The following is a 27,635-nucleotide window of genomic DNA, read 5'->3' on the forward strand; positions in this document are numbered from 1 at the left end:
CTTGACCTCCCGCTCAGCCTCCTGAGTGGCTGGGACTACATGAATGTGCCACCGTGCCCAGCTAACTTGTTTTAAAAATTTTTTTGGACCGGGCGCAGTGGCTCACACCTGTAATCCCGGCATTTTGGGAGGCCGAGGCTGGTGGATCACGAGGTCAGGAGTTCGAGACCATCCTGGCTAACATGGTGAAACCCCGTCTCTACTAAAAATACAAAAAATTAGCTGGGCGTGGTGGTGGGCGCTTGTAGTCCAAGCTACTTGGGAGGCTGAGTCAGGAGAATGGTGTGAACCCGGGAGGCAGAGCTTGCAGTGAGCCGAGATCATGCCACTGCACTCCAGCCTGGGTGACAGAGTGAGACTCCATCTCAAAAAAAAAAATTTGTAGAGAGGGATTTCATTCCTTCCAGTAAGAAACAAGAAAAAAGGGGAAAAAAAAAAAGAGTCACGAGTGGGCTGGTCTCAAACTCCTGGCCTGAAGTGATCCTCCTGCTTCAGCCTCCCAAAGTGCTGAGATTAGAGGTGTGAGCCACCTTGCCCAGCTGCAATGTGCATTTTAAACATATAGAATGTTTAAGCTTCCTGGAACTTTCACAAACAATTAGTTACTTATGCCCAACTCAGCTTTTCCTGAAACATCCATTTCTCTTTTGCCTTCCCATCTTCCCCTTAGTTTCCATAGACATAGGCCAGAAATACCTCTCTTTCCTGGCTGGGCATGGTGACTCACGCCTGTAATCCCAGCACTTTGGGAGGGGGATGCCAAGGTGGGTGGATCGCTTGAGGTCAGGAGCTTGAGACTAGCCTGGCAAACATGGCAAAACCCTGTTTCTACTAAAAATACAAAAATTAGCCAGGCATGGTGGCGCATGCCTGTAATCCCAGCTACTCGGGAGGCTGGGGCAGGAGAAATCACTTGAACCTGGGAGGCAGAGGCAGTAGTGAGCTGAGATCCAACCAGTGCACTCCAGCCTGAGCAACAGAGCAAGATCTTCAAAAACAAAAAAACAAACAAAAAAACACCTCTCTTTCCTCCCAACTACAGTAAAATCTGGCAATAGCCCAAGGTAACACTAAAGGGTAATGACACCAGGCTGTGGTGTATGTAAGGCAGTTGGGGGTGGTGAGGACGGGGGCAACCTACTCTCTACCATCTAAAGGGGGCTGCTGCTGCTGAGCCCTAGAAGATGTACAAGCCTGGGATATCTGGATGATTCGATTTTTTTTCCAGGAAAGGGAGAGTGCTGGATTTCTATGTGGTGGCCCTCAGTTTTTTAAATGCCGACAAATAATTTAAAAATAATTGTCCAGGCCAGGTGTGATGGCTCATGCCTGTAATCCCAGTACTTTGGGAGGCCTAGGCAGGAAGATTGCTTGAGGCCAGGAGTTTGAGACCAGCCTGGGCAACACAGTGAGACCCTGTCTCTCTAGCCACCTTTTTTTGTTTTTATTTTGTTTTATTTAGTCTTGCTGTGTCACTCAGGCTGGAGTGCAGTGGCACAATCTCAGCTCACTGCAATCTCCACCCTCCCAGACTCAGGCAATCCTCCTACCTCAGCCTCCCAAGTAGCTGGGACTACCAGCATGTGCCACCATGCTGGGCTAATTTTTTTATTTTTTATAGAGACAAAAAATAAAACATGGGGTTTTGCCATGTTTCCCAAGCTGGTCTCAAACTTCTGAGCTCAAGTGATCTATCTGCCTGCCTCAGCCTCCCAAAGTGCTGCGAGTACAGGTGTTAGTAACCATGACTGGCCTAAACATTTTTTACATTTAAAAAAAAAAGAAAGTATTTTCTGACGGTTTCCTGAAGCAGGTCGTGAGACTCTCATGTGAGAGGTGCCCTCCCTATACCCAGAGGAAAGTTATATCCTTATTTCTGAAGACACAGGGACACAGAGAAGAATCTAAACACACAGGTCTTGCTAAATTTCCCCCAGCTTATTACCAGTAGATCATACCTTTTCTGCCCTATTATGTATCACCACAACTATCTACTCTTCATCAAATGTAGCGTAAAAGCACACAGGCTTAACTGTTTCTTCAGGTCTACATTTCCTCATGAAGGCTCCGGTGTCATGTAAAACTTACATTAAATCAATTTATATGCTTTAAAAAAAAAAGTTGTTTTAAATAATTGTTCAGCTCCCTGGAATGTGAAGCTGAGGGCTGCTGTGACCTCAGGACTCCCTCTGAGCTTTCACAGTGCTGGAGCGGGGGAAGTTGCAGGCAAATTAATCCCAGAACAGGGTTGGGGGCAGCCTGAAACCTGAGGCCCTGCCCCTCCTGGAGTTCCCTGCCTGCTTCTGTGCCCTATGGGCAGCTGGGACCCACACCCCACTGCCCTGGTGGGTGATGTGTCCATCATGGCCATGGCAGCTTCCGGGCTGCAGCTGGGGTCTGGTTGCCCAGTAAGGCTGAAGTAAGGAACCATCATCTCCAGGCTGACACCCCAGGCTGCACGCTCCTCGTGGAAACGCCATCTGTGAGCTGGACACACACAGCCCACAGCCCTGGGTAAAGAGATTTATTCATAGAGCGTTCCCTTCAATGCGGCTTCAAATACTTTTTAATTTATTAAATAAAAACATCATGAAAGCCATGAATCTAGTGCTCTCTATCCCGGTGGCTTCCTGGCCTGGTCTCTGGGAGGATAAGGGTCAGTAGCAGGCTGGGGTGGAGAGCTCATTTCTTGCCTTTGCCCTTCTCCTTGCCTTTCTGCTTGCCCTTCTCCTTGCCCTTTGCTTTGCCCTTGCCCCGCTTCTTCTTGGATCTGAGCAGGGAGCGCACCAGGTATCCCTTCCAAAAGGCCTGGATTAACGTGGCTGCCCGCACCATGCGCACCATCTCCTGCTCCGCCTCCATCCTTTTCTTGGAGGTGATCTCTCGTTCTTCCCGGATCTGCACAAACTCTTCCACCAGCACTTTGTGCCTCCGCTTCAGCTCCTCCAGAGCGATCTTCTCCTCCCTGTGAACAGCTTCGAGATCCTCCAACTCCTCCTGGGGTGAGGGGTGGGGCTGGGGTCACCATGCATAGAGCGCCTCCTCCCACCCTCCTCCCTGAGGCCCCCCACCCTTCCCAAATGGGCTTCTGCCCCAGCGATGCCCCTAAGCTAAGCTGTTCAGCATCTCGGTCCCAGTGAGGTGGATGGGGAGAGGGGATGGGCTCCATCCCAGCTCTAGGAAAGACCCCACTGAAATAATTTCAGGAACAGGAAAAGAACACGGGCTTGTGAGTTGGGCAGACTTAGTTCTAAGTCCCAGCTCTGCCACACCTCAACTGACTTCACCTTTCAGGCTTTCGTTTTTCCTCATCTGAAACATGAGGATGATTCCAAACCCAGGGGCTGTTTCTAGGATTAAATGACCCGATGGACACAATGTACTGGACATGATGCCAGGCACACAGTGGGGACACAAGAAATGGAGGCTGCTGCCATAAAAGCAGTCTGTTCCACAAGACACCAGAGGAGAAGGAACTTTCTCAAGCCTCAAACGGAGTTCCAGAGTTTTTCCTTATGTCTAACCATAGCCTCTGCTGCTGTCATTTACACCTGTTTTCCTTCCTTCCACTGACGTTTACCCAGCATCTACAAAAAGCAGAGCACTGCCAGAGAACACAGAGCTGGGTGGACAAGGTCCCTGCCCTCAACCAACCCACAACCCTCATGCGGCCCAGAGAAACGAGAGTCCCAGCCTGCAAAGCTCCCCTCTCCAGGCCCTGACGGTTGCCCAGGACAAGATTCTGACTTGCCCTTCTCTGAAGAGCACACCTGGCTTTGGCTCACTCTGGCTCATGTTACCTCCAGTGCTCCCCAGGCTTCTCTGGCCTCTGGGTTGGAGCCATGGGCCACCAATGTTATCCCAGTGCTGGGTGAAGGGTTTGGGGGTGTCTCGATTTGAAGGTTCTCACCCCCGAGCACTTCCTCCAGGCCAGACCCTATGCTGGGCACACACTTGCAGCTATGGTGTCTCACCCAATCCCTGCCAGAGTCCCAAGATGGTAATTACTGCCTCTGCTAATCAGATGCAGAAACGGGCTTGGGAAGGTCAAGTACCTTGCTTAAGGCCACACAACTGGCACATCTCAGGTGCTCAATAAAAACTGGCTGAGTGACTGAGTGACGCGGTGGAGGCAGGCTCCCATCTGAGTCTGTGGGGAGGAGCTCCAGCTTGTGGGGGTGCTGGCAGGAGCCCATCCAGAGGAGTATAGGATGTGGACACTAGATGGAGCCACGATCATTAGGCCCAGGGTCAGGCCCTTCTAGCCAGTCGCTTTTTTTTTTTAATAGAGACTGGGTCTTGCTCTGTTGCCCAGGCTGGTCTTGAATTACTGAGCTCAAGCGATCCTCCCACCTCGGCCTCCCAACGTGCTGGGATTACAGGCATAAGCCACCACACCTGGCCTTGCAGCTTCTGGCTCTTTTCTTTCCCACCTCTCATTCTGCCCCAGGCTGGACAAACCCTTTAAACAGAGGCAGGTGTTCCCCGCAGAGAGGCTCAGAAGTTTGCCCACTCCATGGACCATCCCAAGGCTGCTCTTCCCATTCATCCCATTCCTAGAAGGTCTTGGGAAAAGCACGCAAGAGAGACTTATTCAGCGACAAATACCTGCTTCTCACCCATCTCTGTATCATATTTCTGGATCCAGTTCTCGATTTCCGTTTCTACTTTATATTTCTTCTAGAAAAGATCCAATTTGTCATTGTTTGATGAAATATATTAACAATCAACAGCACTGAGCCCTCTGTGCATCACCAGGCCCTGTGGCAGGTGCTTGACATGCCTCGCCTATTGAATCCGCGCAAGGAGGTTCTCTTTTCTCCATTTCACAGGCAAGGAAACTGAGGCTCAGACATGCTATCTCACTTGCCCAAGGTGACAGAGCTAATGGGTGGCAGAGCCTGAATTTGAAACCAGCAGTCTGGTTCCAGGACATCCTAGGCAGAGGAAGCAGCAGGTGCAAAGGCCCTGAGGTAGGAACAAGTTTGTGTTGTTTAAAGGACAGAAATCAGCCTGGCGTGGTGGCTTACGCCTGTAATCCCAGCACTTTGGGAGGCTGAGGCAGGCAGGTCACTTAAGGCCAGGAGTTTGAGACCAGCCTGGCCAACATGCCAAAACCCCATCTCTACTAAAGATACAAAAATTAGCTGGGCATGATGATGCACGTCTGTAATCTCAGCTACTTGGGAGGCTGAGGCAGGAGAATTTCTTGAACCCAGGAGGCGGAGGTTGCAGTGAGCTGAGATCACGCCACCACACTCCAGCCTGGGTGACAGAGCAAGACTGTTTCAAAAAATAAAAATTAAAAAAAAAAAAAAGGACAGAAATCGAGTCAGTGTGGCTGGAAGGGAGTGGCAAGGAGGGTAGTGGTCCCCAACAAGGTCCAAGGGAAAGGCTGTGTTACAGAGGGAGTGTCAGCAAGAGGAGCCTGTATTCTCAGGAAAGGGTGAGGTAAAGCCACAGGGTGATATAGATGCAATGGAGGGACATGATCTAATCTTGTTTTTAAAAGATTATTTCCACCATAAAAAGCAATGAAGCACTGATCCATGCTACAACATGGGTGAACCTTGAAAACACGGTGCTAAATAAAAGATTCCAGACACAACTGCCACAGAGGATTCCATTCATATGAAGTGTCCAGAACAGGTGAATCCACAGAGACAGAAAGCACATTAGTGATTGCAAGGGACAGGGGTAAGAAGAGAATGGGGAGTAACTTCTTAATGGATATGGAGTTTCATTTTGAGGTGATAATATTTTGGAACTAGATAGAAGTGGTGGAATTGGGGTCACACAACTTTGTGAATATACTAAATGACACTGAATTGCTCATTTTAAAATGGTTTCATATTATATAAGTTTCACCTAAATTAAAAATAAACAGGCTGGGCCAGTGGCTCATCCCAACCATTTGGGAGGTTGTGGTGGGAATAGGAGAATTGCTTGAGGCCACAAGTTCTAGACCAGCCTGGGCAACATAGCAAAACCCTGATTCCACAAAAATTAAGAATTTTTTTTCTTTTGAGATGGAGTTTCACTCTATCACCCAGGCTGGAGTGCTGTGGTGCGATCTCGGCTCACTGCAACCCCACCTCCTGAGTTCAAGCAATTCTCATGCCTCAGCCTCCCAAGTAGCTGGGATTACAGGTGCACGCCACCACGCCTGGCTAATTTTGTATTTTTAATAGAGACAGTGTTTCATCACATTGGCCGGGCAGGTCTTGAACTCCTGACCTCAGGAGATCCGTCCGCCTCGGCCTCCCAAAGTGCTGGGATTACAGGTGTGAGCCACCGTGCCTGGCCAATAATAATAATTTTTAATTAGCCAGATGTGGTGACATGCCCCAGTAGTCCCAGCTATTCACGAGGGCTGAGATGGGAGGATCGCTTGAGCCCAGGAGCTGGAGGCTGAAGTGAGCTATGATCACGCCACTGCACTCTGGCATGGGTGACAGAGTGAGACCCTGTCTCAAAATCAATCAATCAATCAACCTCTTAATCCTACAGAGCAAGAGCACTTAGCTTGGGTACCATGGATAGGCCAGCTTCAGGGGGCCCGGGCTCCCTGGGGAACTGTCCACTAGGATGTGTATGTACATCTGTGCCTTCTTGCTGGGGGAGAGGCCCGTGGCTTCCATCAGATGCTCAAGAGTGTGACACTAAGAGACTGGGGACAAGTATTAAAAAGGGTGCCTTTTACGAGGAAAGAGATTTGGAAGTTGGGTGTGTGCTAGGCCTGGGTCTTGGCTGAGATGATGAAGGAGAAGGCAAATGGTTTTGGGTTTTTTTAAGAGATAAGGTTTCACTCTTTTGCCCTGGCTGGAATGCAGTGGCGCAGTCGTGATTCACTGCAGCCTCCAAACTCCTGGGCTAAAGTGATCCTCCTGCCTCAGCCTCCCAAGTAGCTGGGACACATTGGCTTGGATTTGGGCCTTCCCTGCTCCTGTGCCCTTCCCCTCCACCACGCCACTTCCTGAGTAGCTGGTGCAGCCCTGCCCTGCCCAATACTGCTGGACCTCCAGGAGTGATGGGACAGTCCCACCCGTCCCCCGCCCCAGGGGCCCCACCGGCCCATCTTCCCTGCTTCCCGCTTCCCACTTCCCACTTCCCGGGGCACCTTCCTCAGCGCCTGCTCCGCCTCCCGGTTCTCCATGACCAGGTTGTAAAACTGTGACTGCAGCTGCAGGATCTCCTGCTGGATCTTGGCTACCCTGGCCTGTGATGCCCGGAAATCGGCTTTCTGCTGCTTCTCGGCCTCCTGCTTAGTGCGAAGGAGGCTGTTCTCTGAGAACTTGAGCACCTGGTGCAAGTGGTTTTTCAGTTCTTGGATCACAAAGTTCTCCTTTTCCACCTGAGCCAGGAAGAGAAAGGGCTCTGTTAACACCTCCATGCCCAGCCAGGCACAGTGGCTCACGCCTGTAATCCCAACACTTTGGGAGGTTGAGGCAGGTGGATCACCTGAGGTCAGTAGTTTGAGACCAGCCTGGCCAACATGATGAAATCCCATCTCTTCTAAAAATACAAAAATTAGCCAGGCATGGTGGTGCACGCCTGTAATCCCAGCTACTCGAGAGGCTGAGGCAGGAGAATTGCTTGAACACGGGAAGTGGAGGTTGCAGTAAGCGGAGATATCACACCACTGCACTGTAACTTGGGTGACAGAGTGAGACTCCATCTCAAGAAAAACCCTCCATACCAACTGACAGTCACCAGAGGCTGGCACCACTGCATCCTCCCTCAGGGCCAGGCATGCCACCTGGGTTATTATCTCTCTAATCACACCCCCAACCCTGCAGTGGAGGTCAGGGACAGCCTGATTACAGACAAGAAAGCTGAGGCTCAAGGAGGTGGCTTCATCTGTCTGGGGTTGCCCAGCTCAACGGGGGCCTGAAGCTAGGTTTGTCTGACCTCGAGCCCACGTTCCTGGCCACCACTTTCTATTTCCTTGCACGAATGAAGGGTACAAGCTTGTTGGATGGAGGCCACAGGGGAGGACCGGGACAGCAGTGATCCTCCTCCTGGGGACACAGGAGGGGAGGCCCAGCTGGCAGACACTTGGTGGGGTGCATGAAGGTGTGCGATGAACACAGGCTGCAGGGATCACCACCAGGCTCTCTCCTGAGGGCCTATGCCTGGCTTGTCCCCTGCCTTGGGTGGATTCTCGAACAGGAATGGGGGTGGAGGATGAGACAGTTTTGTAAAGAAGCCCTCAAGGCTTCTCATATACACTAGAGTCTCCCTCTGAGCACAGTGGTGCTATGGCTGCTCACGTCACCATCTTGGGCTTGGGTCAGCTGGCAGCAGGCCTGCCGGGCATCTGCTCACCTCCTGCACACTGGGGGCAGGGAGGCAGCGCCTTTGGGGCAAGCCCATCCTGCAGGCAAGGCTTGAGGCACCAGGAGCTCGGAATATGATCGGCAGTCAGAGCTCTCCTTGTAGACTCCCCACACGTGCCTGATTGGTGTCTCCCCTCATTGTACACTGAGGTTCAATGACATGAAATTTGTCCACCTGGCAAAAATGGCATTTGACCCCAGGTCAGTCCAAGGTGAAGCCCCAAGCTGGTTCTAGCACCTGAATGAGACCAGCATGGCCACCTGTATCCCTCTGCCTATTCCTAGATGATACCCCTTCCACCTTACAAGTAACCTCACTGCCCGAGGGCTCAGCAGCCCGTCCTCTGTCCACTCAGCAAGCATACATCATGCCCCTCCTTTGGACAGGCTTACTAGGGACACAGTGGCAGGCTGAAAGAGACAAGGTCCCCTTTTCTTGTGGAGGAGCCAAACCTCTCAAGACCACACATATCACACACAGATATGTTATCCACAAAGTTGGGTGAATGTTACCAACAAAGTCAGATGAATGCTTTAAAGGACAAATTCAATGAGAAGTGCCCAACCCAGCACCAGGGAGGAGGGTAGTGAATAGCTTCCCAGGGCCTTGAACCTCTCATCAGTGGTGGGGGATAGAAACAGAAGGGCCTGTGACAGTGCAGCCTGGCTACCGCCCATGTCTGTTCTCCCCAGAGAGGCTGTGGGGTAGAATGTGGAACATAACACGGCCCGGTGACAGGTGGTGGGTCCTTCCTAGCACCTCTCTCTGCTGGGTGTGGCTACCAGATGTGCATGGAAGTTCTGTGTGCCACGTCCACATGTGTCCTTAAGGGGCAGAACCAAGCCCTCTCCTCCCCTTTCCTCCTTCCTGTTGGCTGGACCGGGGGCCACATGATGGGGAAAGCTGGAGCAGCCATCTTGGCCCACAGGCAGAAGTCCTACGTGGGGTCAGCAGGAAAGTCACATCGAAGAAGCCAGACCTCTGACAACTTGGGGAGCAGAGATGCCACACCAGCTCCGGTATTTCCACTACGGAGAAATATATTGCCATCTTAACTAAGCCAAATCTATTTTGGGTGTCTCTGTTATAGCAGCCAAATCTGTACTCACACATCATCTCACAGGATTTTTGTAAAGATTTAGAGAGAAAATGTATGTAAAACAAATACACTGTGTTTCCAATATGACAATTATTATTAGGTTTGGGATCATGCTACCGTTTCTTTTTTTTTTTGAGATAGGGTCTTTCTCCGTAGCCCAGGCTGGAGTACAGTGGTGCGATCTCAGCTCCCTGCAATCTCTGCCTTCTGGGCTCAAGTGATCCTCTCACGTCAGCCTCCTGAGTAGCTGGGACTCCAGGTGTGTACCACCACACCCAGCTAATTTTGTCTTTTATGTAGAGACGGGGTTTCACCATGTTGCCCAGGCTGGTCTCGAACTCCTGAGCTGAAGTGATCCACCTGCCTTGGCCTCCCAAAGTGTTGGGATTACAGGCGTGAGCCACCACACTCCCATTTCCCTTCTTAAAATTTCTTCTAGCTGGTGTGATACGCCTATAATCCTAGCTACTCAGGAGGCTGAGGCTGGAGGATCCCTTGAAGCTAGGAGTTCAAGACCAGCCTGGGTAACAGAGTAAGACCCCATTTCTTTCCTTTCTTTTCTTTTCTCTTTTCTTCTCACCCTTTCTTTCCTTTCCTTCCTTCCTTTCTTTCTTTTAATTGAGACAGAGTCTCACTCTGTCACACAGGCTGGAGTATGATGGCATGATCTTAGCTCACTGCAACCTCCACTTCCTGGGTTCAAGTGATTCTCCTGCCTCAGCCTCCCAAGTAGCTGAGATTATAGGTGCCCGCCATCACGCCCAGCTAATTTTTGTATTTTTAGTAGAGATGGGGTTTCACCATGCTGGTCAGGCTGGTCTCGAACTCCTTACCTTAGGTGGTCCACCTGCCTCGGCCTCCCAAAGTGCTGGGCTTACAGGCATTAGCCACTGTGCCCAGCTAATTTTTTGTATTTTTTTTTTTTTAGGAGACGGGGTTTCGCCATGTTGGCCAGGCTGGTCTTGAACTCTTGACCTCAAGTGATCCATCCACCTCGGCTTCCCAAAGTGCTGGGATTATAGGTGTGAGCCACCACTTCTGGCCAGAGACCCCATTTCCAAAAAAAGAAAAAAAATTTAATTAGGCATGGTCACATGTGCCTGTAGTCACAGCTACTTGCAAGGCTGAGCCAGGGGGATTGCTTGAGCCCAGGAGTTCAAGGCCAGCCTGGGCAACATAGTGAGACCATGTCTCTACAAAAATTTAAAAAATTAGCCAAGAGTGGTGGCGCATGTCTGTAGTTTCAGCTACTCAAAAGGCTAAGGCAGGAGAATCGCCCAGGAGGTCAAGGCCACAGTGAGCTATGATCGTGCCACTGCACTCCAGCCTGGGTGACAGAGCAAGATCTTGTCTCTAACACTAAAAACTTCTAGAGACCAAATTCCTTGATTAGGTCTCAAGGCCCCATGTGATCTGTCTCCTTCCCCTGCTTTCCCAGCCCATCTTTGCCCCTTCCCTCTAGCTCACTGGCATTCTCTGGGTTTCTGAACTAGCCAGGCTCATTCCTATCTCATGACTGAGGTACACTCTACCCTCCACCTGGAACAGGGGTTGGCAAACTATGGCCCACAGGTCGAATCCAGCCAGTCACTTGTATTTGTAAGTAAAGTTTTGTTGGAACACAGCCCGTTCATTTATATATTGTTTGTGGCTGCTTTCCCCCTATAACAGCAGAGCTAAGTTGAGTAATTGCAACAGACCATCTGGCCCACAAAGCCTAATGTATTTACTATCTGGCCCTTTGCAGAAAAAGTTGGCGGCCAAGTGCTGTGGCTCACACCTGTAATTCCAGCACTTTGGGAGGCTGAGGTGGGACGATCACTTGAGACCAGAAGTTCAAGACCAGCCTGGCCAACATGGCAAAACTCTGTCTCTACTAAAGGATACAAAAATCATCCAGGCATGGTGGCACATGCCTGTAATCCCAGCTACTCGGGAGGCTGAGGCACAAGAATCACTTGAACCTGGGAGATGAAGGCTGCAGTAAGCTGAGATCACACCACTGTATGCCAGCTTGGGCATAGACTAAGACTGTCTCAAAAAAAAAAAGTTTGCTACTCCGTAGCTTGGAAGGTTCTTCCTCACTGTACTTGCCTGGTTCACGCCCTCGCATTCTTCATATCTTGGCTTCAATGTCCCTGACCCTTTTGGTATAAGTTGAGTTCTCCTGTAACACTCCCTTATAGCACATTGTCCTTCTCAAAACTGTAATTAAATGAGTTTTTAATTCCTACCTTCCTTACTGTGAACTCCATGAGGCTGCAACCACATGGGCTTATTTATAAGACCTGGTACCTAGTAAGTACTTACAATACTTTGTGGAGTAAATGAATTAAAAAAAGAAAGAAAGAAAGAAAGAAAAGCTATTTAGGCCAGGCGCGATCCCGGCACTTTGGGAGGCCAAGGCGGGCAGATCACTTGGGGTCAGGAATTCAAGACCAGCCTGGCCAACATGGTGAAACCTCATCTCTACTAAAAATAAAAAAATTAGTTGGGCATTGTGGCAAGCACCTGTAGTCCCAGCGACTCGGGAGGCTGAACCAGAATTGCTTGAACCCAGGATGTAGACAATGAAATAAATAGAGGTTCCTCTTCAAAGGGACTTTCCTCCCAGTCTAATTCAGAATAGGTAGTAACCTCTCTTAGAACCAAAATTTACTCAAAGACCTGTGCTAATATTCTTCAATTCAGCTAGCTATAATAAAGAAATCAATAGGCCAGTCGCCGTGGCTCACGCCTGTAATCTCAGCATTTTGGGAGGCCAAGGCGGGTGGATCACGAGGTCAGGAGATCGAGACCATCCTGGCTAATATGGTGAAACCCCGTCTCTACTAAAAATAAAAATAAAATAAAAATAAAAAAAATTAGCCAGGCATGGTGGCAGGCACCTGTAGTTGCAGCTACTCGGGAGGCTGAGGCAGGAGAATGGCATTAACCCGGGAAGCAGAGCTTGCAGTGAACCGATATCATGCCACTGTACTCCAGCCTGGGTGACAGAGCAACAGTCCATCTCAAAAAAAAAAAAAAAATAAAAAAACAAAAGAAATCAATATACTCTGTTCTTAGCTCCCACATTTTAGCTTAGATATTTGCCCTGGCATACCTGAACCAGTCTGAGCAAGCATTAGGTGATAGCCTACTCGTCTTCCTTATTTGGAGGTGTTTTTCCCTCTCTCAGCATTCCAGAAGTTACTTCCTCTCTTCCTTTGTTCCCCTCTGCTTTTGCCTCTTTTGGGAAGTTCTAAGTTGCTAGCCAATCGGGTTGAGTACAGAATGTGAGGTCCCGTTCCAGGCAATGGAAACTGGACACAGCAGAGGGTGGATGCGTCAGGTTATAAATGACCCTGTCTCTTTTGTTCACGTGTGCTCTCGTGGGAAGACTGCTAGTGAGTGGCACCCTTTCTGCAGAAAGTAAACTAGCCTTGCTGAGAGATCCTTTGTCTCAGTGTTGATTTTGGTGACACCAAGTACGCATTCCCAACACAGGAGGCGGAGGTTGCAGTGAACCAAGATGTTGCCACTGCACTTTAGCCTGGGTGACACAGCAAGACTCCATCTTTAAAAAAAAAAAAAAAAAAAAAAATCATGGGGGAGGCCGGGCACAGTGGCTCATGCCTGTAACCCCAGCACTTTGGGAGGCCAAGGCAGAAGGATCTCTTGAACCCAGAATTTCGAGACCAACCTGGGCAACGTAGCAAGAGCCCATCCTTACAAACAATCAAAAAATTAGCCAGCCATGGTGACACACACCTGTAGTCCCAGCTACTTGGGAGGGTGAGATGGGAGGATTGCTTGAGCCTGAAAGATGGAGGCTGCAGTGTGCTGTGATCATGCCACTGCACTCTAGCCTGGGCGACAGAGTGAGACCCTGTATCAAAAAATCAGTCAATCAATTGGCCAGGCGCAGTGGCCAGCACTTTGGGAGGCCGAGGCAGGAGGATCACTTGAGGTCAGGAATTCTAGACCAGCCTGGCCAACATGGCGAAAACCCCTCTCTACTAAAAATACAAAAATTAGCTGGGCGTGGTTGCGTTATGTCTGTAATCTCAGCTACTTGGGAGGCTGAGGTGGGAGAATCACTTGAACCTAGAAGGCAGAGGTTGCAGTGAGTCGAGATCATGCCACTGCACTCTGCCCTGGACAAAGAGCGAGACTACATCTTAAAAAAAAAAAAAAAATCAATCATTGAGGAAAAACCCAACCAACAAAAAAGATTTGTGTCACTCCTTCAGTAATTTCAGCAGTACTATGAAACAATACCTCTGCATTCCTGTTCTTCATTCTCTCCGCCAATTCATTTTCAAGAGTATCGATGATTTGTTGGTTATTACTATTCTGTCTATTGATATCCTGTATGAACTGGGCCTTATGCCTCGCTTCCATGGGACTAGTGACTAGTTTTTCAAATAGGAAACCACGAAGCTCTATTAGGCTGTCAATAAAATTCTGGGCTTCTGCACTTCTACTCTGCGTCTGCATCTGCAGGAGCCTAGCAGCCTGTGGGTTGCTGAGCAAGAGTCTCAGGACATTCTTGGTGGAGTCTTTGATCTGCTGCGTAAGTGGTGAGAGGCTGGATTTCTGCAGCTCTATGGAAAGGAGGCGGTCTCTGAGCCACCCTTCCTCCTCAGCCTCTTCCTGCTCCTGCAATTGCCTTTCTTTCTCCTTCAGGCACCTGACGTTTTCCAGGAGGACCTGGCAGAGATCCTCGTGCTCTCTCACTGCCCTCATGATGTCCTCCCCCAGCACCCCCTCCACATCCTCTCTGTTGGATGCCACATATGACAGCAGGGTCACCAGCTCCACCTTGTTGATCGCCTCATCCAGGATGGACATGATCCTTTTGGCCTCAATGGTGGTGAGTTTGGTCCTAGAGGGAACCAAGGGTTTTAGTGGGTCAGCTGGCCTTTTAGATGGGTCTGTCTTTGGCCCTATTCTGGTGATGGCAGGGGCCTGATACAAAGGGGCCATGGCAAGAATGTCTAAAGCCATCTTGTGAGCAGCCCTCTGTGCCTCTGTAGGTCCGCAGAGATGGTAGACTACTTGGGTCTCATGCTTTTATTGTCTCTGGCCAACCTGCAAAAGGAAGAGGTAGGTGTGAGTGTAGCTGTGCTGACATCTGTGTGGTTAGTGTGGCTGCAGAAACCACAACTGTTGACATTAAGAGTTCATCTTAGGTCCTCTGTCGCTTTTACACAGAACCTTTCTCTGGAAGCAGTTTTCAGCTTTGTGAGGGTGTTAGGGCCACAAGGGCAGGAAGACCAAGCCTGGAGGCGTCTCAGGCACATGTGTCAGGCAGAGACTAGCCAGGAAGACAGATGCCATTCTAAGGATTTAAAACCAGAGACTGGTTACCTCAGTGATGGGAGAGTTGAGAGGCCAACCAGGGGAAGACAAAGCCATCCCACAATTGTCAATGGCAGGAAGCCACCACATGAAGAGGTGGTGAGCCTGGGGCCCAGGGTCACCCAGGGGAAGCTTGAACTACAGCCATCAGTTCCCAGAGGAGCTAGAGACATTGCCGGAAATGCAGGTGAAAGAACGGTGGCAGTGGGGGAGGAGAAATACCCTGGTTTCTCTCTTTTTACTGCCCTTGGCCAAAACCAGCAGGAAACCAACTGACAAGGGAGCCTGGGCAATGGAACCGCAGGCATCAGCCTAAGTCTGAGCAGGACAGGGACAGGGACAGGGCAGACAGTGGTTAAGACTAACAGGACTAGGAATGGCACATTTTCACTGATTTTAAAGTTTTTTTTTTTTTTTTTTTTTTTGGTTTTTTTGAGACAGAGTCTTGCTCTGTCGCCCAGGCTGCAGTACAGTGGCACGATCTCGGCTCACTGCAACCTCCGCCTCCTGGGCTCAAATGATTCTCCTGCCTCAGCCTCCTGAGCAGCTGAGACTACAGGCGCACACCACCACGCCTGGCTAATTTTTGTATTTTTAGTAGAGACAGGGTTTTGCAATGTTGGCCAGGTTGGTCTCAAACTCCTGACCTCAGGTGATTCACCTGCCTTTGCCTCCCAAAGTGCTGAGATTACAGGCCTGAGCCACCACGCCCGGCCATTTTTAAGTACTGATTTTAAAAATTGGTGGCATGGATGGTGGTGAAATACAACTTTGAAATACAATTTAAAAAACCGTTTCACTAAATGCGATGTTGCATTCTGAATTGGATTCTGGAGTGGAAAAAGGACATTAGTGGAACTGGAGAAATCCAAATCCAAATCCAAATCTAGTCTAAAGTTTAGTTAATAGCATTGTACCAACATTAATTTTGTAGGCACTCTGTTACCCTGGCTGGAGTGTAGTGGTGTGACCATGGCTCACTCCAGCCTCAACCTACTGTGCTCAAGTGGTCCTCCTGTCTCAGCCTCTCAAGTAGCTAGGACTACAGGTACTCGATGCCAGGCTAATTTTTTAACTTTTTGTAGGGATGAGCTCCACTATGTTGCCCAGGCTGATCTTGAACTCCTAGGCTCAAGCAATCCTCCTACCTTAGCCTCCTAGTGTTGGGAATACAGACATGAGCCACCGTGACGGGCCTAATTTTGTGGTTTTCACAAACACATCAAGTTTATCTAAGATGTTAACATTAGGGGGAGCTGAATGGAGGGCATACAGGAACTCTCTGTACTATCTTTGCAACTTTTCTATAAATCTACATTTATTACAGAGTAAAAAGCTTAGCTAAAAGACTGTTTCAGGCCAGGCCTGGTAGCTCACACCTGTAATCACAGCACTTTGGGAGGCCAAGGCAGGCGTGTTACCTGAGGTCAGGAGTTCAAGACAAGCCTGGCCAACATGGCGAAACCCCGTCTCTACTGAAAATACAAGAGAATGCCAGGCATGGTGGTGCGTGCCTGTTACTTGGGTTAATCCCAGTTACTTGGGAAGCTGAGGCATGAGAATCTCTTGAACCCAGGAGGTGGAAGTTGCAGTAAGCCAAGTTTGCATCACTGTACTCCAGCTTGGGCAACAGAATAAGACTCTGTTTCAAAAGATAGATAGATAAGTAAATAAATAACTGTTTCAGAAAAATCTGTAGGGCAGAGATCAGTAATTTATATTGCTTTCATAGTACCATGGCTAAAAGTACTAGCTTTGCACAGCCCCGCTTGGGTTCAAATCCTTGCTGGGGGTCTCTGGGCTGCTCATTTAATCTTCCAGAGCTTGGGCTTCCTCAGCTGTAAAACAGGAGTCCTCAGGATCAATGAGAAGCTTCCAGCACAGGGCCTGCATTCTGTGAAAGTTCAGTAAATAACTAATAGCATTAACACAGGAAAACGAGAATCCCAAGCCCAGGACTTTAGTGATTTCTGATGCAACTATCAAACGAACACCTGCTGCCTTGGCCAGGCACAGGGGCTCATGCCTGTAATCCTAGCACTTTGAGAGGCTGAGGTGGGAGGATCGCTTGAGCCCAGAAGTTCAAGACCAGCCTGGGAAACATAGCAAGGCCTCATCTCTTAAAAAAAAAAAAAAAAAAAAAAAGAGAACACCTACTGCCCAGGATGTCTGTCCACCCGCCAACACCATGTCTCAGATGGACACCCACCATAACATCCCCATCCCTCACCATGATTCTTCTGCTTCTCTTCCCCCTTATCCTGTTTGTTCTCCAGGTTAAGTATCAGCATATGACATCCCTATATACACCTGTTTATTTGTTTATTGTCTGTCTTTCCCCCCTCTCCTAAGAAGTAAAGCACCAATGAAAGCTGTAAGTTACTGCTTACAGGTTACCTGTGCCACTTTTATTTTCATATTGTCTGTAGATGTGAGAAATGTTTTGAAGAAAGAATCATTAGGACTTGATGAGTGAAAGAGTTTTGAGTTTGGGTGACTGGTAGAGAAAGATGGGGCCCTTAAGAAACTATGGCAGAAATTGGGAGAGGAAGTTTGGAGGGGAGAACAATGAGCTCACTTTTAAACTCATTGAGCTCTAGTTGCCGTACTGCAGTGGACAATGGTGTCTTGGCCTTCCCATGATCCATTTCCTCTTTTTTTTTTTTTTTTTTTTTTTGACACAGGGTCTCACTCTGTCACCCAGGCTGGAGTGCAGTGGCACGATCATGGCTCACTGCAACTTCGACTTCCTGGGCTCAAACAGTCCTCCTGCCTCATGCTCCCGAGTAGCTGGTACTATAGGCACGTGCCACCATGCCCAGCTAATTATTGTATTTTTATTTTTGTAGAGATAGGGTCTCGCTGTGTTGCCCAGGAGAAGGAAGTGACACTTGAAGCCACAAAGATATCTTCAACTCACCAAACCAAAGAGCACACCAAGAGAATGGCAGGGAATCAAAGAAACACCTAAAGTGACTAAGAACGAAAAAGAAAGGCAGGCCAGATCAGGTGCTAAGGATGTTTAGTTCCTTGGCAAGGCAGAATGGATTCAAAATCAGTCCAGGTGTCATGGTTCATGCCTGTAATCCCAACACTTTGGGAGACTGAGGCAGGAGGATTGCTTGAGCACAGGAGTTTGAGGCTGCAGTGAGCTATGATCAGGCCACTACACTTCAGCCTGAGCAACAGAGTGAGGCCGTCTCTTAAAAAAAAAACAAAAACAAAAAAAAACAAAAAAACAAAACAAAACAAAACAAAACAACCAGAAGCCCCTTTGGGAGCAGAGGACTGAGGATTATCTTCAGTCACTTTGGTTCACACACACTTCCTGTTCCCTAATGAATCTCATGAGATCCTTTGAGGCTTTTCCTGAAGACAAAGTTTTAGGAGGCTGGGCATGGTGGTCACACCTGTAATCTCAGTACTTTGGGAGGCCAAGGAGGGAAGATTGCTTTAGCCCAGGAGTTCAAGATTAGCCTGGGCAACAAAATGAGACCTCTACAAAAAGTTAAAAAAAAAAAAAAAAAAAATTAGGCCGTCACAGTGGCAGGTACCTGTAGTCTCCGCTATTTGAGGAGCTGAGGCAGGAGGACTGCTTGAGCCGGGGAGGTTGAGACTGCAGTGAGCCATGATCGCACCACTGCACTCCAGCCTGGGTGACAGAGCAAGACTCTATCTCTCCTCTTTTTTTTTTTTTAGCCAGAGTTTTGCTCTTGTCGCCCAGGCTGGAGTGCAATGGTGTGATGTTGGCTCACTGCAACCTCTGCCTCCCAGGTACAAGCAGTCTCCTGTCTCAGCCTCCCCAGTAGCTGGGACTACAGGCATGTGCCACCATGCTAGCCCAATTTTGTATTTTTAGTAGAGGCAGGGTTTCAGCATGTTGACCAGGCTGGTCTCGAACTCCTCAGGTGATATGCCCACCTCAGCCTCCCAAAGTGGTGGGATTACAGGTGTGAGCCACTGCGCCAGGCCTAGATCCTATCTTATAAGTGAAAAAAAAGTTTTAGGGACAGCCATGGAGCTTTATCAGCCTCTCCGAGGATGAAGGATCTTTGCTCATGGCCACAGGATGAATGTGAACAAGGTAGTTAATGAATGCAGTCCTCTCCATTGTAACCCAAAGCTCTCAGGCATAAATCAAAACGCCTGAATTCTTCAGAGAATGCGGCTGGAAATGCAACGTTATATGAAATGTTTCCAATTTGCTTTCAGCCAAATTACCTCTTTTGCTTTAAAGGGCAAACTTGTTTTCTTTGATTATGATGACACCCATCAGTTCTTGACAGCTCATTTTCGTGAACAAGAAAAAGCCCGTGGAACTAGGATTGAGGGGAAATGCATCTGACTCTGATGACAAAAATGACTGGAGAATCTCTTTTCCTTGAATCCTAATATGATCATTTCATGTCCTTTTTAATGCCACTAACCTTAATATTTAAATCATTTCCAACTTAAGCATCTCCTTTTAAAATTCCTGCCCTGAGAGTGAAGCAAATTGTTAATGGATGGGAAACTTTAATTGGATATTCCCTTTATTTGTCATTAATTCTGCTGATGAACTTTATAAATGGAAATATATCTTTATCATGCAAATTATACCTCATCTTCATTCAAACAGGCTTGTTGGATATTTTATTACTTTCACTCTTAGAATATTTTGAGGAAAAAAAAGATTTGAACTAAATTATATATTTCTCCCCCTGGAGAGAAGGAAAAAACCCAACACTTACAACTACCCTACAAATCCAAACGGGCACGTGGAAAAGTCAGAAGGTGTTAAAAAAAAAAAAAAAAAAAAAAAAAAAAAAAAAAAACCCGAAACAACTGGAGTGTGGAAGATGGATTTCTCTCTCTCTTTTTAAATTTACTCTTAATTTAGATTCTGGGGTACATGTGCAGGTTTGTTATACAGGTAAATTACACGTCATGGGGGTTTGGTGTACAGATTATTTCATCACCCAGGTAATAAGCACAATACCTGATAGGTAGTTTTTCCATCCTCATCCGGATCTCATTTTAAGGAATACCATTTTAACATTAGCTAAGTAAGTTCTTGAGAAGTTACTGTGTAGCAGACACTGTTCTGAATGCTATATACGAACTAATTCCTTTAATCCTTGCAAGAACCCTATGAGGTAGGTGCTATTACCTCTATTTCACAGATGAAGAAAGGGAGACAGAGAGAGGTTAGATGATTCTAGTTAGTTTACAGCTAGGAAGTGACAGAGCCAGCACTCCATCAGCAGTAGTCTGTCCAGTCTCTTGATTTTAAGATTGACTTCTGGCCAGGCGCAGTGGCTCACGCCTGTAATGCCACCACTTTGGGAGGCTAAGACAGGTTGATCACTTGAGGTCAGGAGTTTGAGACCAGCCTGGCCAACATAGTGAAACCCTATCCCTACTAAAAATACAAAAATTAGCTGGGTGTGGTGGTGGGCACCTATGGAGGCTGAGGCGGAAGAATTGCTTGAACCTGGGAGACGGAGGTTGCAGTGAGCCAATATCGCACCACTGCACTACAGCCTGGGTGACACAGTGAGATTGCGTCTCAAAAAAAAAACAAAAAACAAAAACAAAAAAAACAAGGTCTTGCTATGTTGCCCAGGCTGGTCTTGAACTCCTGGGCTCAAGAGGAATTTTCTTTTTAGCCTCAGAAAGATCTCACTACCCTCCAAACCTCTAGCTTTCTTCCGAACTCTGTATGTTTTATCTGAGTCTTTCAAGTCTAGAGAGGGGGAAAGAGAGGGGCTAGAAAGAGGCAATAGATTCATGATGAAACCTGCTATCTGAAGCAACTACTTCACAGTAGGTGCTCAATAAAGAAATCACTGTTGCAGTTGGGCTCGGTGGCTCACACCTGTAATTCCAGCACTTTGGCAGGCCGAGGCAGGTGGATTACCTGAGGTCAGGAGTTTGAGATCAGCCTGGGCAATATGGTGAAACTCCGTCTCTACTAAAAATACAAAAATTAGCCGGGTGTGGTAAAACATGCCTTTAATCCCACCTACTTGGGAGGCTGAGGCAGGTGAATCACTTGAACCGGGGAGATGGAGGTTGCAGTGAGCTGAGATCGCACCACTGTACACTCCAGCCTGGGTGATAGCGTGAGACTCCGTCTCAAAAAAAAAAAAAAAAAAAAGAAAAAATCACTGTTGAATAAATGAGATGGCAAACCCAGATTTACCAATAGGCCTGTCTCCTCACTGGGAGATGCTGGCATAATAGGATAATGTTGTTTTGGCAAATATATATGTCCTGGATTGGAGTCAGAAAAGAGAGTCATTTTTTTTTTTTTTTTTTTTTTTTGAGGCCGGTCACAAGCTCTGTCGCCCAGGCTGGGGAGGCTCTGATGGCAATCTCCGCTCACTGCAAGCTCTGCCTCCAGTTCCGCCATCCTCCTCTCAGCCTCCCGAGTGCCCCTAAGGACTACGAAGCCGCCGCCCACCCGCCTGGCTAATTTTTTATGACTGTAGTAGAGCCAGAGATTTCACCATGTTAGCCAGGATGGTCTCGATCTCCTGACCTCATGATCCCCAGCCTAGGCCTCCCAAAGTGCTGGGATTACAGGCGTGAGCCACTGCGCCTGGCCGAGAGTCATATTTTCATGATAAAACTGTAGGCCAAGAATTGGCCTATGAATTGTTTTGCATCCCTTTACTCAGGGCTTGAAATTTTTTAAATAAAAGATTTAAATGTAATTAAGTTTTTACTTTTTCATAGTTGAGTAGTTTCTTTTTTTGTCTTTCTGTGACTAGTTTTGAACTATTACCCAATCCTCCTCTCTCGTTCTTTTTGAGAACCTGTGTTTTACGGTTTATAATTGGTCTGTAAAAGATTCCCAGGCTAGGGCTGCAGCAGTGAAAGCTGGAGGTATTGACAGATGGGACCCTGTTTGTAATGCTGCCTGGGTGGCTGTAGGCTCTAGGATTATCTGGTGCTTTGGAGACAGAGGACACGGGATAGTGACTCAGGTTGGGAGGGAATGTGCCCCCCTCCCCGGACAGATTTCTATGTTGCTGGTTATGATGAAATACTTTCCACTGGCCACAAGCTATAGAGACTTGGGCAAGTCCTCTTGATCCTCTGGGCTTTCATTTCCTCATTACTGAAGTGGAAACTAAAAACACATCTGGAATGCAATTCCAGTGTCTCACCACTTCCTGGCTGTGTGGCTTTGGGTAAGTCGATTAACCTCTCCAAGCTTTGGTGTTCTACCTGTGAAATGGGGACACAGCACTGTTGTGGGAATGAAATGAAATCCTTGCTCAAAAGTGTTACGCTTTTATGACTCTTAGTACTACTTCAAAAATTATATGTTAATATCAACACTTTAATATTTCCTAAAATAGATGTACCTTTCAACAAAATAATATGGTATATGTTTTTGTCAAAGGCTTTATAAAGAGCCAAAACAGAGGCAGTTTTTACTCCTTTTTACTATTTTGTTTTTAATTTTGCTGGTTTCTACATTATTCATGTTCTCCTGTTAGTGACTGAAGAAGACCGAGCTCCCTTAAATCACTCCCTATTGTCCAGTCTCCCCTCCTTATCAATCAGTTCATCAGGAATTTTAATTCCTCTTTTGGTTACAGTGTCACTTTAGAAATGCTTATTTCTGGTTATATCTAACTGTAGACAGTATCACTTCGGCAGTTTCAGACAGAAGGATTTCCTAGTAGTGAATTTAGATTATTCTACCATCAACTTCTCCAACTTGAAAAAAATATTTAACTACTACACACCTATTAGAATGGCCAAAATCTAGAACACCGACAACTCCAAATGCTGGTGAGGATGTGAAGCAGAAAACTCTGTCATTGTTGGTGGGAATGCAACATGGTGCAGCCACTTTGGAAGACGGTTGTTTTCTTACAAATTTAAACCTGCTCTTACTGTACGATCCAGTAATCACACTCCTTGGTGTTTACCCAAAGGAGTTGAAAATGCATGTCCACACAAAAACCTGCACACAAAAAAAGCTTATGGATATTTATAGCAGCTTCATTCACAACTGCCAAAATTTGGGAGCAACCAAGATGTCCTTCAGGAGCTGAATAGCTAAATAAACAGTAGTGCACCCAGACAATGGAATACAGGATTATTCAGCGTTAAAAAGAAATGAGCTGTCAAGCCATGAAAAGACATGAAAGAAACTTAAATGCATATCACTAAGTGAAAGAAGCCAATCTGAAGAAGCTGCATATGGTATCACTCTAACTATATGACATTCTGGCAAAGGCAAAACTATGGAGACAGTAAAAAGATCAGTGTTGTCTAAGGGCTGGGGGAAGGGAGGGATGAATAGGCAGAATAGGGAGGATTTTTAGGGAAGTGAAAATACTATGTACCTTACTACAATGATGGATACCATCGTTATACATTTATCCAAATTCACAGAATGTACAACACCAAGTGTGAACCCTTATCCGTTATGTAAACTATGGAATTTGGATGCTGCTGCTGATGTGTCAATGTAGGTTCATCAGCTGTAACAAATGCACCTCCCTGGTGGGGGAGGTTGATGGTGGTGCAGGCTGTTCATATGGAATAGGGAGTATATGGGAACTCTCTCTACCTTTCTGTCAATTTTGCTGTGTATCTAAAACTGCTTAAAAAATAATATCTTAAGGTTGCAACCCTTTATGGGGCAGTGAAATCAATTTGCCGACTGGGACTAGTGTTAAAAATAAATGAAACAGGGTCAGGCACGGTGGCTCACGCCTGTAATCCCAGCACTTTGGGAGGCCGAGGCGGGTGGATCACCTGAGGTCAAGAGTTCGAGACCAGGCCAGGCGCAGTGGCTCACGCCTGTAATCCCAGCACTTTGGGAGGCCGAGACGGGAGGATCACGAGGTCAGGAGATTGAGACCATCCTGGCTAACACGGTGAAACCCCATCTCTACTAAAAATACAAAAAATTATCCGGGTGCGGTGGCGGGCGCCTGTAGTCCCAGCTACACGGGAGGCTGAGGCAGGAGAATGGCGTGAACCTGGGAGGTGGAGCTTGCAGTGAGCCAAGATTGCGCCATTGCACTCCAGCCTGGGCGACAGAGCAAGACTCCGTCTCAAAAAAAAAAAAAAAAAAAAAAAGAGTTCGAGACCAAGCCTGGCCAACATGGTGAAACCCCGTCTCTACTAAAAATACAAAAATTAGCAGCGCATGATGGCGGGCACCTGTAATCCCAGCTACCTGGTAGGCTGAGGCAGGAGAATTGCTTGGACCCGAGAGGCGTAGGTTGCAGTCAGCTGAGATTGAACCACTGCATTCCAGCCTGGGCAACAGAGAGGGGCTCTGTCTCAAAAACAAAACAAACAAAAAACAGCCTATCTCAAACCCCTCCTGCTCTCAGGCACTAACGTATAATGTTACTTTATGTCAGAAACCAACCCCCCATGAACAATTTCTCCCTGGATTAACAATTTCTCATTCTTTAGGTCTTAGCTCAACGGCTACCCCTTCTCAGACAGGAACACACAGCACTTTACAACCTGTGGAAACTCTCTCACCTTTCCTGCATGGTACTAACCACGCGTGTATTTTTTTTTTTACAGCTCTATTGAGGTGTAATTTACATTACCATAAAATTCACCCATTGTAAGTGTAAAACTCAATGACTATTTTTGTAAATGTATCTAAAGTTGCCACATCAGTTTTAGATACAATCCTGTTTTAGAACATTTCTATCACTCCCCCAAATTCCCATGAGCTAATCTGCAAACGATCTCTGTTTCTACTCACGTTTTTTTGTTGTAGTTGTTTTGTTTTTGAGACTGAGTCTCGCTCTGTTGCCCAGGCTGGAGTACAGTGGTGTGATCTCGGCTCACTGCAACCTCCACCTTCCAGATTCAAGCAATTCTCGTGCCACTGCACTCCAACCTGGGCAACAACACAAAACTCCATCTCAAAAAAAAAGAAAAGAAAAATCGTAAAGCTCAGATCAAAATAATGAAATACTCATTTGCTTTTTTTTTTGAGACAGAGTCTCACTCTATTGCCCAGGCTGGAGTGCAGTGGCATGATCTCGGCTCACTGCAACCTCCGCCTCCTAGGTTCAAGTAATTCTCCTGCCTCAGCCTCCCAAGTAGCTGGGAATACAGGGGCCCGCCAGCATGCCCTGCTAATTTTTGTATTTTTAGTAGAGATGGGGTTTTGCTATGTTGGCCAGGCTGGTCTCGAACTCCTGACCTCAGGTGATCCACCTGCCTGTGCCTCCCACAGTGCTGGGATTACAGGCATGAGCCACTGTGCCTGGCCTATGTTTAACTTTTTAAAAAACTGCCAACTATATTTCAGATTGGTGGTACCAATTGGTATTCTGCTGTACCTACCAGCAATATATGAAAGCTAGTTTGTTTATTTATCTACATGATGATATTTGGGATTGTCTTTTTGATTTTTAAATGTCTACTCAACTCTTTTGCCCATTAAAAAAATTGAGTTGTCCTCTTGAGTTATAAGAGTTATTTTTATTTTCTACATACAAGTCTATTATAAGACACATGATTTGCAAATATTTCCTCCATGTCTGTGCCTGTGGCTGATCTTTTCATTTTCTTATGAAAATATCTTTTGAATCTCAAAGTTTTTCTTTTTTATATATTTTTTTGAGACAGGGTTTTTCACTCTGTGGCCCAGGCTGGAGTGCAGCAGTGCAATCATGGCTCACTGCAACCTCCGCCTCTTGGGTTCAAGCGATTCTTCCACCTCAGCCTTATTTATTTATTTATTTATTTATTTATTGAGATGGAGCCTCGCTCTATCACCCCGGCGGGAGTGCAGTGGCACCATCTCGGCTCACTGCAACCTCCACCACCCGGGTTCAAGAAATTCTCCTGCCTCAGCCTCCCGAGTAGCTGGGATCACAGGCATGCACCAGCATGCCCAGCTAATTTTTGTATTTTTAGTAGAGACAGGGTTTCACCATGTTGGCCAGGCTGGTCTCAAACTCCTGGCCTCAGGTGATCCGCTGCTCGGCCTCCCAAATTGCTGGGATTGCAGGTTGAGCCACTGTGCCCAGCCCTCAGCCTCATTTAATCATCACAAGAAACTCTCTATCTTCAGTAGGTACAAAGAGATTACATTTTAAGGACGGAGATGGGAAATAAATTCCAAAGTTAGGACAAAGGCAAAAGTGGTATAATAAAAATTACCTAATTTATTTATTTATTTGGGACAGAGTCCTGCTCTGTTGCCGAGGATGGAGTGCAATGGCGCGATCTTGGCTTACTGCAACCTCGGTCTCCCGGGTTCAAGTGATTCTCGTGCCTTAGCCTCCCGAGTAGCTGGGATTACAGGTGCACCACCATGCCCAGCTAATTTTTGTATTTTCAGTAGAGATGAGGTTTCACTATATTGGCCAGGCTGGTCTAGAACTCCTGACCTTTAGTGATCTGCCCGCCTTGGCCTCCCAAAGTACTGGGATTACAGGCGTGAGTCACCGCGCTAGGCAAAAACAACAACAACAACAACAAAAACAAACAAACAAAAACTACCTAATTTAAACACTTAAGTGAGATGGCCCGCTCACCGAGGAACGTATGGTCGTTGGGTGGAATGGGAGGGGACTTATAAACCCCCCTCCCACCCACAGCTCCCATGTTTGACTTGAAATAAGTTAACTACGATGTGACTCTGCTTGACTGGTGTCCTCGTCGTTTTAGGGATGAGGGAGTGGGGCCATGAAGTGGGCAGGTAGAAGGGGAAGAATGGAGGCCGGCTCCCTGCAGGCTGTGGAGCGAGAGGTCCAGACTGAGGCAGGGGCTGAGGGACGGGGTCCTGAAGCTGAGACGGGATCGCAGCGGGGGCTACCAATTTCTCAGGGAGCCAAAGGACATCGGGCTGAACCCCATTCCACATCTCCCCCGATCCGCGACCCTTTCCCACCTGGTTACTCACCCGCTCTGACGGCTCCAGGTTTCCCTAGCCACAGTTACCGCCGCGGTCCCAGCGTTGCGAGGTTACCCGCCAATCTCAGAAGGCGGGACTCTGTGTCTGACTGACCTTTCTTTTCACCATTCAATTTCTTGTTCCGCTCAATTGTCCCCACCTCCTGAAGTCTGACCAATCAGAAGTACCGCCATTTTGACCTTGCACCAATGGAAAGACTTGGGGCTCCCTCTGGGTTGGACTCAACGATTAAGGCGGGGAAGATGGGAGGAGAAAGGGGCGTGGATTCTTCGTCCCGCCCCTTCTTAAGGAGGCGGGCAGGGAGTACTGCCTCTGCTGCGGGCGAGACCTGCGGAAAGACGTGAGAATTGACCAATCAGAGCTCATCATGGTAGCCCAGTTAGCCAGTAGGACGCTGTGAAGGGGAAATGGGGCGGGGCCAGCGGGGTTGAGAGGACGGTAGGCGGTGGATGGGAGAGCTGGCGCAGCTACCCTGGTGGCGGTGGCTGAAGTGGCGGCGGCTGCGGCGGCTGCAACAGCTGCGGGCTCGGGGTTTTGGCGGCGGCGCCGGCGGGCTGGGCTGCGTGGTGCGGACCCCGGCGCGCGGTCCGGGTTGCTGGGGCGGCGCGTGTAAGAATCCGAGGGATGCGAGGACTTGGCCAGAGGGAGAGGGCAGGGATCAGGGTCAGAGGGCGCGGAGTAAGGGGTTGCGGCGCGGCAGTCTGGTGTGGGAGGTGGGCTGAATGGGCCCAGAGAGGGCGCGGGGAAGTCTCCGCCGCGCTTCTCTCCGTCCAGCCCGGGCCGGGGCTTTGCACCCTCTCTCCTTGCCCCCGACTTCTTGGGGCGACCCTCACGTGGGCGCCCAGCCAGGGGCTGGGAGCACGCGGAGCTGGAGCCAGCGCTCCTGCCTCCTTCTTGCTCCCTCCCTCGCTCTTCTCCCTGGCGCCCTCAGGTGACCCCGCAGGA

At 48.0% G+C, this 27,635-nt stretch overlaps 2 protein-coding genes across 6 annotated transcripts in view; one reads left to right on the top strand and one right to left on the bottom strand.

Annotated features, from left to right (window-relative positions):
• Positions 1-2,543: 2,543 nt before the first annotated feature.
• Positions 2,544-27,242, bottom strand: IQCD (IQ motif containing D). Of its 3 annotated transcripts, XM_003907195.5 has the most exons (5): positions 26,679-26,998; positions 13,700-14,512; positions 7,121-7,354; positions 4,609-4,680; positions 2,555-2,997 (listed from the first exon to the last, which is right to left on the bottom strand). In XM_003907195.5, exons 2-5 carry the CDS (start codon positions 14,426-14,428, stop codon positions 2,683-2,685), a joined length of 1,350 nt encoding a protein of 449 aa, XP_003907244.1. In that variant the 5' UTR covers positions 14,429-14,512; positions 26,679-26,998; the 3' UTR covers positions 2,555-2,682. The 3 variants fall into 3 exon arrangements, with proteins under 3 accessions (XP_021778671.1, XP_031506644.1, XP_003907244.1); XM_021922979.2 differs by lacking the exon at positions 4,609-4,680 and having other exon boundaries at positions 2,544-2,997; positions 26,679-27,013; XM_031650784.1 differs by lacking the exons at positions 4,609-4,680; positions 7,121-7,354 and adding an exon at positions 27,162-27,242 and having other exon boundaries at positions 2,549-2,997; positions 26,679-27,018.
• Positions 27,120-27,635, top strand: part of TPCN1 (two pore segment channel 1) — a 76,009-nt gene continuing 75,493 nt past the window's right edge. For 2 of the 3 annotated variants that reach the window (XR_635148.4, XM_021922977.2), the window contains exon 1: positions 27,185-27,299. The gene's annotated coding sequence lies outside the window, so the exon portion shown is untranslated. Of the gene's footprint in view, positions 27,300-27,635 lie in introns of all 3 variants that reach the window. The other variant, XM_003907196.4, reaches the window with a different exon arrangement.

The sequence above is a fragment of the Papio anubis genome, chromosome 9 (genome assembly GCF_008728515.1).
Source record: "Papio anubis isolate 15944 chromosome 9, Panubis1.0, whole genome shotgun sequence".
In the NCBI taxonomy this organism is placed as follows: domain Eukaryota; kingdom Metazoa; phylum Chordata; class Mammalia; order Primates; family Cercopithecidae; genus Papio; species Papio anubis.